Genomic DNA, 18,394 nt, shown 5'->3' with positions numbered 1-18,394 from the left:
ATCAATGAAATGAGGAATTTTTTCAATATTATTTTGCATACATGTGATGTTTTATAAATATCAAAATCCCTAGATTATTTTAGATGTAACTTTAAACATTGTATATAAGTGTTATTGCAAAGGATAATGTTTGAAATAAAATAATCTAAACTTGTCCGTAATTATAAATTAAAGTTGGGATCTTTAATTTAAAATTACTAATGCGGTTCATTACATTTTGAATATAACAATCTTATCCTAGATTGTTAATAATTAGATTATTGAAATGAAAGCATTTTATGTAATATGATTACATAGGACCGGAACGCGATTATCTCTAATAAATTCCGTTATTAAATAGAGTATTCAATATTAATCAATGATGGTCATATATGAATTAATCTTAATTCTGAGTAATTAATAAACTCCTATTTATGATATTATGTTCTTTGACATATTGAGTAATGACACATGTGAATAGTGTCAAAGTCTTGGTATATTGGGAGCATAGTAAAATAAATAGCCGGGAATATTAATTTACAAGATGAAATTCATTCCTTCATAATGAAGTAGATGGACGGTTCCCATAAGTGTTGATTCGGGGCTTGAATAATAAGAGCGCTCAATTTTATGATTGGATCACAAAGTATATTATTCATTAGAGAATCAATGGTACTTATGAAGAAAGATATAATTAAAGAGGTCAACGGAAAATACCTAGCTTTAATTATAAACCGTTTATGGAGGATTAATTCGTATGTAGTGACTATATCAATGGACAACACAAATTCCGTGAACATAATTATTTTATTATTTTAAGAGTGCAATTTCAAATTTATAGTTGAGTAATTTGGAATTAATAATTTTGATATATTAATTAAGGTGTTAATTAATTGTCAAAATTATTGGAGTTTAAAATTATAATGTTCATAGTTTCTCTCAATGGCTCCATAAGATTAATGTGAACTGAATATATCATATTGGGTTATAATTATTAATTTAGAATTAAGAATTCTAAATACACATATATTAATTAATTTGATTAATTAATATTAAAATTAATTTAAAATTGTTTTAAATTAATTTAGATGAATTTAATTATTTTTTATAAAAAGGGAATTTTCTTTTACTCTCCACGTTTCCTTCCTTTTTCGCTCTCCCTCTTAATGTGTATCTATATATATATATAAAAGAGGAAACGTACAGTTAAAAAGAAAGAGTGGGAGGAAACGTGTTGTTGCACGTTTCCTCATAAGGAGGATGTGCGGCTGCACATTGAGATATAGAGCCAGAGGAATTAGTTTTTCTGGGCGTGGAAAAGTTTTTCCTTGAGAGAGAAAAATGAAAGTTTTTTCCAGAAAACAGAAAAAGAGAAAACCGTGAGAACAAAATTCCCTATTCATCCATCTCATGTGTTGAGAAACCCATTAGAACGTCCACACGTTCAAGTTCACGTTAATCCAGAGATACGTTGAAAAAGAATCGTGGTGTTCTTAGAATTGAAGAGGTCAAGACGGTGTTGGAGGAGTTCAAGATTTCCATCCTAATCGAGCGACGGTAAAATTCTCCTTCTTCTCTTTAATATATTTGTAGTTAAATTAACATGAAATAATAATCGCATTAAATTTTGATTTATGTGATTTGATCGATACCACGCTTCTACACAATATTTTTTGAAAATCCGGTTTGAGAAACCAACTCTAAATCCGTTGACTAAACTCAACTCCGCCGCCTTCTCGATCAACCTACTCAGACCATCAACTACTAAAGTGAAAAGGAAAGGAGAAAGCAGGTCTCCTTGTCTTAATCCTCTGGAAGCTCCAAACCTCCCACGCGGTTTACCGTTAAAACACACCCCATGATCCAATTTATCCATCTCTGACCGAAACCTTTCTTCTCCAACACTTGCCTTAGAAGACTCCAATTTACATGATTATAGGCCTTCTCAAAATCTATCTTGAACACCAATCCTTCTTTGCCCTCCACTCTATATTCTTCAACAACCTCATTTGCTATCCAAAATCTGCCTACCATTTATGAAAGCACTTTGACTCTTGGAAATGGTATCCCCCAACACTTCCTTCAGTCGATTGGCCAACACCTTGGCAATTATCTTGTAAAGACTTGAGACCAAGCTTGTTGGCCTAAAATCCTTAACTTTCCTAGAGTCCTCTTTTTTTTTGGAATGAGGCAAATAAAAGTGTGGTTTGTATTTCGATTCACTACTCCATCACTTTTAACAAATCGCCCTTAAACAATTCCCAACATCTTTGATAGAAACCCAATGAGAAGCCATCTGGGCCCGGTGACTTACTTATCTCACATGAGAAGATAGCCTCCCGAACCTCTTTCTCCTCAAAAGGTTTTTCCCACCAATCAGCCCTCTCTGCTTGAATTGGATGCCACTCTAAACCCTCAAACGACCATTGTACCAATGATTCCTCCCTGCATAGTTTCTCGTAATATTTTATCAGCTTTTTCACCACATCCTCCACATTTTCTACAACTACTCCATCCTCTTTTTCAAGTCTAGATATCAAGCTTTTATTCCTCCGATTATTCACTAAGGAGTTGTTTAGTTGGAGGATTCGTATCCCGATTCAAATCATGGTTCGTGGTTCGCTACAGTATTTTCTCTCACAAAAAAAAAACACGTAAATCAAAAATAGTTTTAATCTCATGATTCTAATCCATGAACCAAACGTCTCCTAAGTTGTCTTACAACTTAGAATTAGCATCCCCCTCTTTGACCCGTCTACATCTCATTTTTTGTCTCCACGAAATAGATTCCGTAAAAATCACCTCCTCAAGCGAATTCCTCAAAGCTCTTCTCTCACTCCTTTCTTCTTCATTTAGGCCCCTGTCTTCCTCTCTTCTATCTAAGAAATCAACCTTAGCTAATAAGCCACTCTTGATCAACCTCGTATCTCCAAACACCACTTTGTTCCACTCCTTCACCGACACTTTCAAGCTCCTCAAATTCTCATAGAATTTGTATCCTTCCCATACTTTCACCACAACAGAGTCCCATTTCTCTTTACAAAACTCCTTAAACCGTGGGCGTTCAAGCCACGTACTCTCAAATCTAAATGGACAAGGTCCTCAAGGCACCGGATTAGTGTCTAATATCACAGGACTGTGATCCGAGACCGATCTGCTCCTAACCAATTGCTTCACACCCAGAAACTCCTCTTCCCATTCCGACGTGAATAAAAATCTATCCAATCTACTTTTCACTTCTGCCTCTCTAAAATTACTCCATGTGAAGTGAGCATTAGATAACACAATATCTTTCAGATTTCCTTCCTGAATAAGTCTGTCGAACAATCTAATGTTCTAGTAGACCTGGGAGGGTGAGATCTTTCATGAGTAAATCTAACCACATTAAAATCACCTCCCAGCACCCATTTCTCACCACAAATCACCTGCAGCCTCGTCAAATCATCCCAAAAAATTTAAAAATTTTCTGTCTTTATATGACACTGGTCCATATACCCCTGTTAACCACTAAAAAGAATCCCCTTTTTTGAAATTTTATTGGCACCTTAAATGACCCAATGAAGGTGTCAACAACTTGAATGGTTCTAACATCCCACATTATTAAAATACCCCCCCGCCGACCTGCCAATTGATGGCAAACAAACCCAATTCCTAAACCTAGCTTGCCACAGACTTCCTACAATATGTCCGTGAACTGAATACCATTTTGGTTAGCTCTGTGAATATTGAGGCAGCACCTATTGTAAATGTCAATTTAATTGGGTCCATATAATTTAAATATTTATCTTTGAAGATCTTTGAATGAGGAGCACTTAGTCCATGTGAGCATCTTTTTCTTGTTCCAGTAATCTTGAATTCATTTCCATATATTTAGCTTCATCCTTCCTTTCCCACAGGCGATATCTCTGACGATTGAGACACTTGCTTGGTGTTCTATGCTGGCCATGATTGGTGTGGAGACCAAAGTTTACATCCGTGAATTTCGGTGGTTTGTCAGATTTGGAGTCATTTATGCTTTGGTGGGAGATGCTGTGATGCTCAATCTCATTCTTTCAGTGAGGGATTTTTATAGTAGGTATATGTTACTTTGATTTTAATATACATAATGTTTTGTACAACTTTCTGGGTTTTATATATATAAATCTCAAATCAATCACCCCTTCTAAAAATTATTAAGGATGTATATTTAAATGGTTCTATACTTCTGGCAGATTGTTTGCTTCCTTTTCATCTATTTTGACTAAACTTAAATATCCATTGTCGTCATGACATGATGACGTAAATAAGAAAATGAATTATTTACCACAAAAAGTGAGTCTTAATAGTAGAATAATATGTCATTTGAATTCAAAAAAAAAAAAAGTGAGTTTTTCTTATAAAAAAAAGAGTTATATGTCTTTGATATGATTGATAATTCTTAACTTGAAGTTTTATTCAACATAAGCAGTGCGTGAGAATCAACGCTTTCTAGAATATGAAAGTCATGCCGTATATTTCAAATTAGTATTCATTATTTAAAGAAGCTGACAATGTTTGTGGCTTGTCCTTGCAGATCTGTTTTGTATTTATACATCAGTGAAGTCGCCATCCAGGTATGTTGGTTCTGTTTCTTTCCATCCTTTATTTCAATGATTATTATTCATTTTCACCAATTGCATTATGGTTCATCCACATTAGCTATATTGGTCTGCTCCTACACCAGCTGGGCAAGCCTGGCTGTAACTGAAAGGGTGATGCTGTTAGCTATGTGTTTCATCGGCAGTGTGCCATCCAGTCCAAATGCATGCAATATAAAGAACATATTGTGAAATATGAGGCGAAAAAGACAGTCTACTTTCATTGTTTGAGAAATTGGCTTGAGATTTATCTTTTATTGGGCTAAAAAAAATGTTAATTTCCGCCACTTTATCACTGATGCATTGGTGTAGGTTTTATTTGGACTTCTTCTGGTTGTGCATCTTCCTCATTTGGATCCCTATCCTGGTTATACAGCTACAACTAACAAATGAGTATCAGTAGATTTTAATTAAAGAATAACTCTTATTGTTCTAATCCATGCTGCAGCACCTCAGAAAGAGTAAACTCACAATATTTGGTGACTATGACATGACATGCACCACTGCTGAGTCCACCTTCCCCACCACCCTGGCGAAGCTGTCAATAAGATTAGGCGTAGTTCCTGGGATGTCATCATAAGAAAAGAGGAACGCGTGGCATGACTTAGTCAACCTGTGCGCCAAGGATTTTGAAGAATGCTTCAAAACAATCATGTCCAGTACTGAGCCAGGTCCGACGAATATATGATCAGTATGCTTTGTTTTCTATTTGTAAACTTTAGCCCTTTTAAATGTAGATCGAAACAGATCGGCATCATTGCCTATTAAAATATACTTTGAATTTAACTTCTGCAGGACAAGTATTCAAAAACACAGTTTGCTGGAGACACCTTGAGCAAGTTGCGGAAAGTGAGAAGAGGGCAATTGAAATGGTGGTGAAGTCGGGATTGTTGAAGGATTTAACTAAAGAGGACATAAAGAGTGCTGCCTCCACTGTCATTCTCCGGGATGGTTGCAGAAGGTTTTTTTCAGAAGCTTGCGGAAAATGAAAGTCCAAACATTAGTGTTCATATAATTTCTTACTGTTGGTGTAGTGAACTGATCAAAGAAGTTTTATCTCCAGGTATGCTTTTGGAAACATCTATACACCTGTAATTAAGCACTATAAGGAGTATAGATTTGTTTCGGTTTCTAATTAATTATAAACTTTTAGAAGACTTATATCTTAAGTTTCTTTTTTTTTTTCCTTGAAATTGGTAGATATGTTCCAGCACTCTTGCACAAAATAGTTGATATATGTCAAACAAATGCATTTTCCCCTTTTTTTTTTTTTTTTTAAAAAAAGATTTTTTACTTTTTTGGTTTTCTTTGTAAGGATCAAAAAGCTCCATTCTATCTTCATCTGAGCAGGGATAAAATCCTGCAATATACATTCAAATGAATTAGCTTATGAGAACGGTTTGACGACGGGAGATATTACGAGGATCGTGGAAACTCCATCCAACAAGTTAAAAACTTTCCGTGCAGTCCTAAAGGGCCACGGAATTAAAATCGAGAACTTGACAGTTTGCATTGGAGTAGATGTTAGTGATTTACATTGCTTTCTTGAAGCAGATATAGTCCAAACAACCTATTGGAGCTGGCAGATAGTTTTGGTCTCAAATTCAAACCACTTTTCCCTGACTTGGTAAGGAGGCAGAAGGAGCTTGCTGCAGGCTTCTACCACAATTGGAAACCACACACTGGCATTCTGTACTCGGTCTCTTGTAGGGCTGAAATTGAAGCATTTATTCCGCAGTTGTAAACAAACTTTATGTTTTTATTCATCTTACTAGGTCATGTAATAGAGTATACTAATGTAATGGTGGCTAATTTTGGTTGAGAGTCACAGGTCAGCCCTTATTCTTTTCTTCCTTGGGGACTGCCAGAAAAAAAAAATAAAAATAAAAAGAACATACATATATTCTTTTGTATATATACCAACAACATTCTGGTACAGATGTTATATAAATTTTCTTCTTCTTTAGGGACAGCCAAGGAAAAAAAAAAGTGTGTTGCTATGTATGCAAAATTCATGTTTTAAAACAATATCCATTCGTATTTCAACCTATTGAGCGTTACTTATTTGTTTCTTTAGATGTTTCGTGATTTAGGTGTTTTTGTTTCATTTTCACCATTTCACTCTTCTGAACTAGTTGCGAACATTTGAAACTATTGCATTTTTTTTTTTCTTGGGTTTAATATTAGAAACGACGTTAAATTTTCAACCACAAATAATGTTCTTAAGGATAAGACAAGAAACAAAGGCGAAATATAATATGAATACTACTGTTAAGGTTCTATAAAGGACCAAGGACAAAATACAACTCGTTTCTAATCAAATCTTAACTCTTAAGAAACCAGATAAAAAATTATTATGTGCCTTTTCAAGTTCTTTCTACCCATTTCTCCCTCTCAAAAGGTCTTCATCACTCATATTGAAACAATTTATATACGATTTAGGAATCGTATACTTTTTTCTTTTTGTACTACCGTACTAGGAAACAGTGTGCTTGATCAGCAGGTATTGTTGTTCATATTGTTTTCGTTTATTGACTTAATTGTCATTTTGCAATTTATTTCTTTTTTTCATTTATTATCATGTTCATACTTGTAATTGTGCAAATGATGTTGTTTGCTGATTTATTTGTCGTTAATTAATTTGATCTGATTTTTCAAATTATGCTTTTTAGATCCTTTGTTGAGTGTAATATACTTTATTATTACTATCCTTTGTGGATTATAATGTCGTTTATTAGTTTTTTTTCTCGTTAATTTTTCCTTTGATTATCGTTTTCAAGTTTGCATTCGTTTAATAGACGATGTCGTTTCCTTATATTATTGCCGTCTCTTCTAATGAATGATGTGCATTTTGGTTCATAGTGGTATTTATGTTCGATAGTGTTTCCTAGAATTATGTCTTTTGTTGTTCTAACTGTCCTTTATATATTTTGACTGATCTAAACAATGTCGTTTAATGAGTTGCGTGTTGTTTATTGATACTTACTGCAGTTAAGTTGTTTTCGTTATTGTTTCTGGGTCTATGTTGCTTATTTATATCATTCTCATTAGATATTTATCAACTTTCCTAGTGATATGGTTTGTACATTTTGTCGCTCATTTATGTGTGTTGTGGTTTTCCTTCAAGATTATGTTTCTTTAGGCAATATTCGTGTTTTATTTTGGCTTTATTTTTGCTGAACTTGAGTGACGTTTATTAATCAAAACGTTTGTCGATTTTACATTTCTTGGCGTTTTCTTGTTTATGTTGTTTATGGTCCCTCTTTTAAATTTAACCGCCAGTTTCCTTCTTTCTTTTCGGTAGTCCTCTCTCTATATATTTCTCCCGCAAAATCTAAAGCCTTTGTGACTCCAATCAAACGAACTTTAACAACAATTCGTCATCTCTCTCTCTCTCTCAATTTGCTATATACGGTCCAAACCTTTGATTTTCTTGTCTCCATTGCTTTACATTATTCACATAAAGAAAAGGAAAGATTGAAAAGAGGCTCGTCGAAAACGATGGAGAGGCTAAGAGCAGCAGCGATGAGGGAAGAAAAAATACCAAGAAGGTGGTGGAGAAGGTTCGAAAGTGAATCGCCATTCGCTCAGTACTCGTCTTTCTTCATCAGCTTGACTGCTGGCACTTTGGCTCCCCAGGCCTTTTCCTATTTCATCTCACAAGACCTCCATATTTGGGAAACCTTCAAGGATGCGTATGTGACTAATTACTATACCTCAATCTTTAGTCAAACTGGTGTAGACATGATTAAAGGTATTAATTGTATTTTGCGGTGGATTTTTTCAGCTATGCATCCGCGGCGGAGAACTGCTTATACAATGCCGGCGAGAAGATGATCATATGCCACTTGAGGGAGTCTCTACTAAAGAAAATTAATGAGCGTCAAAAAATTGTCCAAGAAATTGTCCAAGTAGGTTTACCTTTTCTCACTCTTTCCTTCATTTCCTTAAGTTTCCTTTTGTCTTTTTTATAATTCTACGTGTTTCTTTCTCTGTTTCTTTATCAATTTGATTTGTGCATGAGTACACACGCATAAACCAACTTGTATTGTGATATATCAATGGTTAGTTGTTTGGGTTCCAAGAAACTGAACTAAAAAACAGAGGAAATTTTCTTGAAGATCTTCTTAGTTCTTTTTCTCTTTGTTTTCCTTTTTCCCTTTTTGTTTGTATAAAATCTTTTTATCAAAAACCTTTTTTTAGTGCTCTTATGTAGTATTTAGTACTACTAGGATTTGGTAAAAGGTCAGTTTACTTTTCTGAATGAAAAATCTGCTTTTTAAACTTCACTTTATAACTTGGATGATCAATAAATCATATGCAGGAATTGGGTTCTAACTTGCCAAAACAGCACACTTCTTGTGTGACAATAATCAAGTATACAGACTTTTTGCTTGATACAATATCCGGGAAAGCTGAATTGATACAAGTTACGTGGAAGAGAATGATTGCTGCTCATACACTTTGTGCCATTATCCCTTGTATGAGGCTGTATTACCACTTGCTTCGGAAGATAAAGGACATTCTAGATCCTTCTGATACCATTCACCCCTACAAGAAATTGATTGACCATTATTCTTCTCAAGATTTTGAGGTCTGTCACTTTTTTTTTTTTTTTTAACTATGTATGCTTATTTGTTGTAAAATATCCTTCCTCATTGCTTGTGTCCTGTTATTCTTAGGTATTAGTTACGCAAACTGAAGACGTGCTAGAGAAATTGAGTAATCGTTTTACCCGAGATGAGATTGAAGTAATGGAGAGGCTATATTTCCGAGCTGTGAAGCTTCATGTAGAGTTCTTCGCTAAACTCCCGACGTATAAGCAAACCTTAGTGTCTTTGTCTCGGCTGCAGGGCCTCAGAAACAGTAAACTCACAATATTTTGTGAGTATGACAGGACATGCACCATTGATGGGTCCACCTCCGCCATCACCCTGGCGAATCTGTCAATAACAATAGGCAGGGTTCGCGGGAGGTCATCAGCAGTGTTGAAGGGAGCATGGGATTGTTTAGCCAACAACTTCAATGAGGAATTTGAACAATGCTTAAAAAAAATCAAGTCCATTACTGAACCAGGTCAGTCGAATATATAATCAGTACGCTTTGTTTTCTATTTATGTTTACTTTTAGCCCTTTTTAAATGTAGATTCAAAAAGATCAACATCAATGCATATTATAATATACTTTGGATTTAACTTCTGCAGGACAGCAAAAATTCGACTGTGGACGTCTTTGGAGTGTTTTTCCGCAAGTTGCCGAGTACGAGAAGCACGTAATTGAAGAGGTGGTGGAGTGGCGATTGTTGCGGGGTTTAAGTGGAGAGGAAATAGAGAGTGCTGCCTCCACTGTCATACTTCGGGATGGTTGCAGAAGGTTTTTTCAGAAGATTACGGAAAAAGAAAGTCCAGACATTGGTATTTATATGATTTCTCTCTGTTGGTGTGGTCACCTGATCAGATCAGTTTTCGGAGGTACGCTTTTGGAAACATCTAGACATGTATGTTCAAATGAATTACCTTTTGAGTACGATTGGACGTCGGGAGATGTTGTTAGAATGGTGGAGACTTCATTTGACAAGGTAAGCTGCTTCTTTGAAGTCCTAAAGCGCCACAAAACCGAAACTGAGCACTTGACAGTTTGCATTGGAGGAGATGTATGCGACTTACTTTGCTTGCTTGCAGCAGATATAGGCATTGTGATTTGTCCAACTCAATACCTAGAGATACTGGCAAATCATTTCGGGATCAAATTTGTCCCACTTTTCACTGAATTGGTAAAGAGGCAGAAGGAGCTTAATAAGGGCAACTACCAAAAGTGGAAACCATACTCTGGCAATTTCTACACAGTCTCTTGTTGGGCTGAAATTGAAGCATTCATTCTGGGGTTGTAGATAAACTCTATGTTTTTATTCATCTTACTAGGTCATGTTATAGAGTATACTAATGTAACGCTCAGCCAAAAAAAAATATATATATATATATATATATATTCCTTTGTATATCAACATTCAGATACTCAAGTTAGCGCCTTGTAATTTTTTTTCTTCTTTCGGGTGTGCCAGGAAATGAAGTGAAGATTCATGTTATAAAACGATATGTTTTCCTATTTCAACCTTGGGAGATGCCTTGCTTATTTGTTTCTTCATCAATTTAGTTTTAGATGTTTTTGTTTCATCTTTCAGCATTGCGCTCTTTTGAATTTTAGTTGCGAGTAACATTTGAACCATACATTATTTTTTTGTTTAATATAACAGACTAAGTAAAGTTTTCAACAAAAATAATGTTTTAAAGAGAAGACAAAAGGACAAAGGCGAAAGGTAATCTGAATACGACTGCTGAGGTTTTAGCAACTCGTTATATAAGGACTAAGGACAAAAATACAAACTCTTTTGCATCTCCTGTCATTTTTATTGATAATGAAATGGCATGTCGACTTTCGTAGAAAAGTGTCGTTTAAAAGAAACTACACGTTGTTGAAATACAACAATAAAATAACACGGACGGCATGACTTTCCATTAATAATCACATCTTAACTCTTAAGAAACCTGATAAAAAAAAGTTCATGTTCCTTTTCAAGTTCTTTCTACCTATTTCTCCCGCTCAAAAGCTCTTCATCACTTATACCAAAACAGTTTATAACTGATTTAGGAAACAATGAGCTTGATAGGCAGTTTTTCTTAATATTGTTGCCGTTTATTGACGTAGTTCTCATTTTGCAAATGATGTCTTTTTTCATTCATTATAATGTTCATACTTGCGATTGTGCAAATAATGTCGCTTACTGATTTATTTGTCATCAATTGATTTTATCTGGATTGTTAAATTACGTGCTTGATAGGCAGTTTTTCTTAATATTGTTGTCGTTTATTGACGTAGTTGTCATTTTGCAAATGATGTGTTTTTTTTCATTTATTAAATTGTTCATTCTTGTAATTATGCAAATAATGTCGCTTACTGATTTATCTGTCATCAATTGATTTTATCTGGATTGTTAAATTACGTTTTTTAGATCGTTTTTTAGTTTAATATTCTTCATTATTGATGTCTTTTGTGGATTTTGTGTTGTTTATTAGTTTTTTTCTTTGACTGTCGTTTTCAAGTTTGCTGTCGTTTAATATACCATGTCGTTTTCTTATATTATTGCCGTCTCTTCTAATGGTGTACATTTTGGTTCATCGTCGTATGTATGTTTAACAGTGTTTCTTAGAATAGTGTCGTTTATTATTCTAATTGTGCGTTGTATATTTTCAGGTAATTTTGACAAATACTTCTTGAAAGTACATGAGTCATGATTTTTACTCTTTACTCTAGATTTATAATCTTTTTAGTCAAATAATTACACTAATAAAAGAATATTTATCAAAAATAAAGAGTAGAAGTCCAGATTCATACACTCTTAAGAGTAAATTCTCATTTTTTTTCTATATGTTCACTCTAAATCATGTAGTCTATTGAGTTAAATGTTGTTTGTCGATAATACTGTAGTTTATTTGTTTTTGTTATCGTTTTGGGGTTCTGCGTTGATTATTTATATCATTGCCACTAGATTTTTTGTCGACTTTCCTAAATGTTATGGTCTGTAAATATTATCGCTCATTTATGTGTGTTGTCGTTTTTCACCAAGTTTATGTTTCTTTAGGAAATATTCGTGTTTTAGCGTTTTATTTTGGCTTAATTGTTGCGGAACCATACTGACGTTTATTGATCAAAACGTTTGCCGCTTTTGCATTTCCTGTCGTTTTCTTTTTGATGTCGTTTATGGTCCCTCTTTCAAATCTAACGGCCGGTTTCCCACATTTCTGTTCAGAAGACCTTCTATTCATTTTTCCCGCAAAATATAAAGCGTTTATGACTCCAATCAAACGAACATAATCACGTAAACTACAATCCCTCTCTCTCTCTCTCTCTCTCTCTCTCTCTCTCTCTCTCTCTCTCTCTCTCTCTCTCTCTCTCTCTCTCTCTCTCTCAGTTCAAAGCTCAAACCTTTGAGCAAGAACCTCAGTCTTGAACAATCTTTCCCCTCCGACTTTTCTCGCGGCCATGGCTGAATCAACGGCGAACCGGTGTCTATCCCAGTTTTGGGAAGAAATGCTATTCGCTCTGTACTCGCCCTTCGCGCTGTGCTTCGCTGCCGGCAAGATGGACACCAAGAGTCTCCGCCATTACATCTCGCAGAACCGCCACATTCTCGAAGCCTACGTTGAAGCGTACGTCGTGCCTAATTGTCGTTTTTTACGTTTCTTGCGTTGGGCTCACAAATTCTGTGGCCGTTCGATTGAAGTTGTTTGCATTTTTGCGGGGTTTTTCAGGTACAAAAAGGCCGAGGGCTGCGCGGTCGGCGGAGACGATAAGGCGGCGATGAGATTTTTGCAGACTAGGGTCATGGAGAAGATGTTTGCGCTAGACAAACTTCTCCGAGTACGCTCATCTTCTCTCTCTCTCTTCGCTCCCTCTCTCCCTCTCTCTCTCTCTCTCTCTCTCTCTCTCTCTCTCTCTCTCTCTCTCTCTCTCTCTCTCTCCGTGTTCATATTCTGTTGAGATTTATTCAATTTATTCTGATTTTATATATTTCTTTCTTTTCTCTCTGCTCGTTTTCTATGTTTTTTCTCCTTTTTTTGGAGGGAGAATGAATTTTCTTTTCTTTGTTCAGTTTGATCGGCATATGTGTACAAAAGATTGTCGTTTGGCTTCCAAGAAAACAGGAGGAAATCTTTTCTCACTCGTCCATACATTTTTTCCCATTAGAAAACATGAAACTTCTTTTAAGTTGACTAATTCTTTTTTAATCCTTTTCTTTTCTTTCTTTTTTTTTTTTTTTGTTTTGCCTTCTTTTAAAGGAAACTTTTATTTAGCTTATTACTAGTCTTCCAAAACTCAATAAACAGAGATATTGGGTCTACTTTTATAAGTAAATCTTTGGAAAAACCGTGTCAATTTTTCTCATAACACTTAATTAAGATAGTATTAGTCAAAGCTTTTGAATCAATCCTGGATTAAGACTGAATTAAAATATTGGAGGAAAGCTTTTGTAGTCCATAAATTTTTCCCATTAAAAATATGCAACCTCGTTTTAAGTTTACTAATCCTTTTCTAATCATTTTTTTTATTTCCATCTTGTGTAACATTTTGCATCTTTGGAAAAATTGTGTCCCAGTTATAAATGCTTAACAATTTTTCTTTCAAGACTTAATTAAGATAGTAATCTACTAGGATTCATAAAGCGTTTGAATCACTTCTCTGCTTCTTTACATTGAATAAATGAACTTCGCAGGACTGGGGCTATGACCTTCCAGAAAAGAAGAAGAAAATTCCTGATCCAACAACAGTCAAATACGCAAACTTTCTGAACTCAGCAGCTTCTGGGGAAATCGAAGGAAATACTCAAATTGAGAGGTCGAAAATTCCGGTTTACGCGCTTGCTGCTATTGTTGTTTCCATGAGGGTTTATGGCCGTGTGTATTATATGATAGGGAACAATTTATCTCCTGCCTATAACAACCATGACTTTTGCAAAAGATGGGTTGAAAATTATACTTCTCAAGATTTCAAGGTCAGTTTTAGAATGAAAATTAGTTCAATTTGTTCCTTTACGTTTTTAAATCTTTTGTTTGTTGTGAAAAACAGAACATTTCTTAATGATAACTGATTATTTATTTGCGAAATCAGGGTTTGGTTTTGCGGAATGAAGCTCTGCTGGACAAGTTCAGTGCTTCTTTGACTGGATATGAGATGGCACAGCTAGAAACGGTCTATCACCAAGCAATGAAGCTCCAAGTGGAATGTTTTGCCGCAGAGTTGTACCGCCCTCAGCGATCCATATCCCCATTGATTTACGTGCATGGCGGGAGCAAGCGTATGCTTACCATATTTTGCGCCTTTGACACGACATGTGCCGCACTTCAGGGACAGTTCACTCCATCTCAACCAGCTCAGCAAACATCAGGTCCGATATGAATATTCAGCAGGCTTTGTTTTATAATGCTTTTGTTTTGTTGTTTTGAAGAATTGTTTGAACTTTAGACTAAATTTAATTTCTATGCAGCAAAAGCATTTGATTATCCACGTCTGCGTGCCGCCTTGGGCACTGGGGAAGATACAAAGGAACAAGCAAATGCAAGAGCGGTACCGTCTAAAGGGTTTAAAAAAGTCTTTGGCTTTAAGAAAGATCGTGCAAAGAAAAATGCAGTTGATGCAAGTGTGGCACCATGGGAAGTGTACTTTGAAGGTTTAACTCTAGAAAGCCTAGAATTTGGTGGTGAACCGATTATCCCTCTTCAGAATGGCTGCAGAAGGTTCTTTCACAAGATTCCGGAAAGCGGATATCTAACCAAGTACACAGACATTCACCTAGTTTCTTACCGTTGGAGTAGAGATCAGATCACATTAGCCTTGGCTTCAGGTTTGCTTTTAGCCATTAAGCTATTTTTTTGAGAAAGAAAAAAAAAAAAAAAAAGAGCATGATAGCTAAGACTTCGAAAATGGAAACCTTTGGATTCATGATATTTTGTATCCTATGAGGCGTCTTTGTTTTGGTTACCAACATCCCAAAATGTTAAGAGGACTTATTTATGTTACTACAAATGTACTCTTTTTTTCTTTGTGGTGGTAAAAAGTTCTAATTACAAGTTCCATTTCTGTATATCTTCATCTGAAAACAGGTTCAAATGTGTTGAATGTACATTCAAAAGAATTAGCTTACAACAGATCTGTCTCGCCGGGTGTCGCTATAAGGGAGGTGATACAGGACAAGCGCGGTTACTGTAAGGAAGTCCTAGAGGGCAGCAGGAAGAAAAGCAAGACACTAAAATACTCCCAAATTGCAAACGATTGGAAGCACTTGACTGTTTACATTGGAGGAGATGTGGGAGACTTTCGCTGCCTGCTTGAAGCGGATATAGGCATCGTGATCGGTTCGTGTCCGAGCCTGAGGAAACTGGGAGACCATTTTGGGGTCAAGTTTGTCCCACTGCTCCATTTCTTGATACAGAAGCAGAAATTGGTTAAATCAGTACTGAGGAGGAAAAGGGTTATGATGGGATGTACTCATAACTGGGGAGCATTCTCTGGCAATCTTTATACGGTCTCTACTTGGCCTGAGATTGAAGCTTTCATTTTGGGGTTGTAAGCTTTTAATAAGAAACTTTCTTACTCTTTTTTTTTTTTTTTTTTTAAACTCTTACTCTCAGAACAATCCAGATAGGAAACCTATTTCAGTACGTAAATAGAGTTTTTTGTACACTAACAACGGGGGCAGAAAGAAACTGTTGCCTTGTTGATTTCTTTGGATCATCAATTTCTGTGGCTTTAGGTGTTTTTTCTTCCATCCTTTTATACCGGTTCATTCTTCTAAATTTTGAATCTGTACGTTGGAACATAAACTTGTTTTTTGCTCTATCCTAGGGAGCAAGTTAATTTTTCAGACTTGGTTTGTACGTTTCCAACGGAAAATGATTCCTCAAAAAAATAAATAAATTGGTGATGTCGTTTGTACCGGATACTGTCGTTTTGTTTGGATGTCGTTTTTCAGATACCGATTATATTTTGATGTCGTTTTTTGAGTATACTGTCGTTTTTTGTTGTCCTCCTATTTTGTAGTTAAGTTGGTATACTGTCGTTTTTTGTTGTCCTCCTATTTTGTAGTTAAGTTGGTCAAAATAAAGTCGTTTAGTATGTTGATTGCGTTTCGTCTCCTCTTTTTCATAGTTGTAAGTCATCGTTTAGTATGTTGATTGCGTTTCGTCTCCTCTTTTTCATAGTCGTTTAGTCATCTTTTACGTGTTCTCCCCAAAAAATTTTCTCGAAAGAAAAAAACACCTTTTATTTGGACCGACGTGAGATTCTAGTTTACTACAAACCTACTCTTCAACTGCGTCGAAGTCTTTACATGAGTAATGTCAATTCTCAAACTTTATTTTGACCAACTCAGTTAATAGTTACAACCATTGAACTACTGTTAATTCTTTTTTTTTTTCCCCATTATGATTTTTACACTTGATTGAGTTAGTGGAACTAGAACATGCTTATTAGAAACAATGGACATCCACTAAAAAAAATAAAATAAAAAATCACTGAAAGAACTCTGATTTCTTTCTCCCTTTTGGAAATTAAAGTTTATTCGAACAGAACTTGGAATGAATCGTCAGATAAATGTGATCTTTGTTACTTCCCTTGAGTGTTTTATGCAAATTTTCTACTTATATGTTAAGGAAAAAACTCGTTAATAAACAATTACATAAATTAGTTTAGTTAGCAGATCTGATTAAGCATAGTGCAGAGAAAGTTCCAATCAGATTAGTTAATAATTTGTATACCAAAGTGGGTCCCAGAAAATTGTGGGTTCCACAGCCCTTGCATGTGCCACACGTGCAAAGACCAAAACTATGATCCTCTCATTTATGCAATCATGAAAGGGTGGTCTTATAGTGCCTTTGCATAAAGCCATGTGAAAGGCACGTTAAGCCTTCATCCCCCTAATCCCATTGATTCCCAAAACGGGATTTCGATGGCATACAATATATGTAATATAAATCCATACTATAAGGAAAAAATAAATAAATAAATATCAAAATGTTCTCTCTCCAATAATAGCTAAGGAGGGACTTCCTTAGGAAGCTGCTGTTTCACATGGCTTCCATCTGTTCTAATTGCACAATTGTACCATTGTAAACTATAAAAGTGCACTATTTCACTATTTTAAATACGTCACTCCACATGTATGCATGTGAAATTTGGCAGCTTAAGTTTTAACAATAGCCATTCGGTTAAAAATATTTATAAAAAAAAAAAAAAAAAAAAAAATCTTGTAAGAGAGATGGCGGTTGGTGGGACTCTGACCGTGATTGGTAATGTGCCATCACTTCTCCCTTTTCCTCTTGTTTGGTGAAATTCCTCTTTCATATAATAGTTTTTAATTCTTTTGTGCTCATTTTGTGCAAACCCCAATTTGTATTTTTTGGCTTATACTCTCGTTGAAAGGACAAATTCTTCCACATATTTGCAACTGCAAAACTATTCCTTACATAATTGTTGTGTCTCTTTGCTATAAACAATACCTAATTTAAGGATGCATATTTTGTCTTCTAAGGACTATATATTGATCAATATTATAATATTCTCCTTTTCCCTGAAATTTCAAAGGCAAGGCCATACCTTTTGGTATTGCCCCATATCAAAATGTTGTTAGATAGAATGTGTTTTGTCTTTGTTTAAGTGTTTTCACCACATAACATAGAAAGATTCTTTCCTATAAATCAACCATAACAAGTGACTAAATAGTGCATTTTGTGTTGTCTAGGCTAAATCAGCTTATAACTAGATAGTGGGTATGACCTGGTTGTGCTTTTAACATATCCAGACACATTGTGAATTTAATTAAAATATATATATAAACTCACTAATAATTTGTTCCCGTCTCATATGGGTTTGATTTTAGAGTTCAACTAATGCATATACTATATGTGACTATGGGGTCCACTTTATGCATAATTTTTTTTTTTTTTTTCTGAATCTTTGTCATACTTAGAAGTTAACCCTCTAGACGTCTTTACCAACGAGGAAAGTTTTAACAGGATGAAACCTGAATCATTACTACAACTTTAGATTCCACTTTCCACACGCTTTGCCGGGGCGTACAAAGAAGATTTTTACAAATATCTATTCTATATGTATAACTCTAGATTGAGTGATTGGGAAGTTAGGTATTCTTCTTTATTCTTTTTTTTCTTTATCTTCTTTCCCTTAAAAGACACTTTCTGATGTGTCCCAACAGCTTTTCTAATGGCAAGACATAACCGCACAAC

At 35.2% G+C, this 18,394-nt stretch overlaps 2 protein-coding genes across 2 annotated transcripts; both read left to right on the top strand.

Annotated features, from left to right (window-relative positions):
* Window positions 1–8,096: 8,096 nt before the first annotated feature.
* On the top strand, window positions 8,097–10,485 carry LOC21398955 (bifunctional TH2 protein, mitochondrial). The gene is made up of 6 exons (XM_024162645.1): window positions 8,097–8,290; window positions 8,383–8,506; window positions 8,920–9,189; window positions 9,278–9,671; window positions 9,800–9,968; window positions 10,053–10,485. The coding sequence occupies exons 1-6, from the start codon at window positions 8,097–8,099 to the stop codon at window positions 10,483–10,485; spliced, it is 1,584 nt and encodes a 527-aa protein (XP_024018413.1).
* A 2,150-nt stretch (window positions 10,486–12,635) lies between these two features.
* Window positions 12,636–15,720, top strand: LOC21398954 (bifunctional TH2 protein, mitochondrial). The gene is made up of 6 exons (XM_010093505.1): window positions 12,636–12,802; window positions 12,905–13,013; window positions 13,867–14,145; window positions 14,262–14,538; window positions 14,638–14,994; window positions 15,254–15,720. Exons 1-6 carry the CDS (start codon window positions 12,636–12,638, stop codon window positions 15,718–15,720), a joined length of 1,656 nt encoding a protein of 551 aa, XP_010091807.1.
* The last annotated feature ends 2,674 nt before the right edge of the window (window positions 15,721–18,394 follow it).

The sequence above is a fragment of the Morus notabilis genome, unplaced genomic scaffold, assembly GCF_000414095.1.
Source record: "Morus notabilis unplaced genomic scaffold, ASM41409v2 Scaffold602, whole genome shotgun sequence".
Taxonomy (NCBI): Eukaryota; Viridiplantae; Streptophyta; class Magnoliopsida; order Rosales; family Moraceae; genus Morus; species Morus notabilis.
The sequence above is the reverse complement of the archived record's forward strand: the minus strand, read 5'-3'. Positions and strand labels throughout refer to the sequence as shown.

Excerpts from the sequence above, each read along its gene's own strand:
- LOC21398955 (XM_024162645.1), top strand. The coding sequence starts at position 8,097 with ATGGAGAGGCTAAGAGCAGCAGCGATGAGGGAAGAAAAAATACCAAGA. Across the intron at positions 9,190-9,277 it reads ATTCTTCTCAAGATTTTGAG|GTATTAGTTACGCAAACTGA; the intron begins GTCTGTCACTTT and ends TGTTATTCTTAG. Across the intron at positions 9,672-9,799 it reads CAAGTCCATTACTGAACCAG|GACAGCAAAAATTCGACTGT; the intron begins GTCAGTCGAATA and ends TAACTTCTGCAG.
- LOC21398954 (XM_010093505.1), top strand. The coding sequence starts at position 12,636 with ATGGCTGAATCAACGGCGAACCGGTGTCTATCCCAGTTTTGGGAAGAA. Across the intron at positions 13,014-13,866 it reads CGCTAGACAAACTTCTCCGA|GACTGGGGCTATGACCTTCC; the intron begins GTACGCTCATCT and ends TGAACTTCGCAG. Across the intron at positions 14,995-15,253 it reads CACATTAGCCTTGGCTTCAG|GTTCAAATGTGTTGAATGTA; the intron begins GTTTGCTTTTAG and ends ATCTGAAAACAG.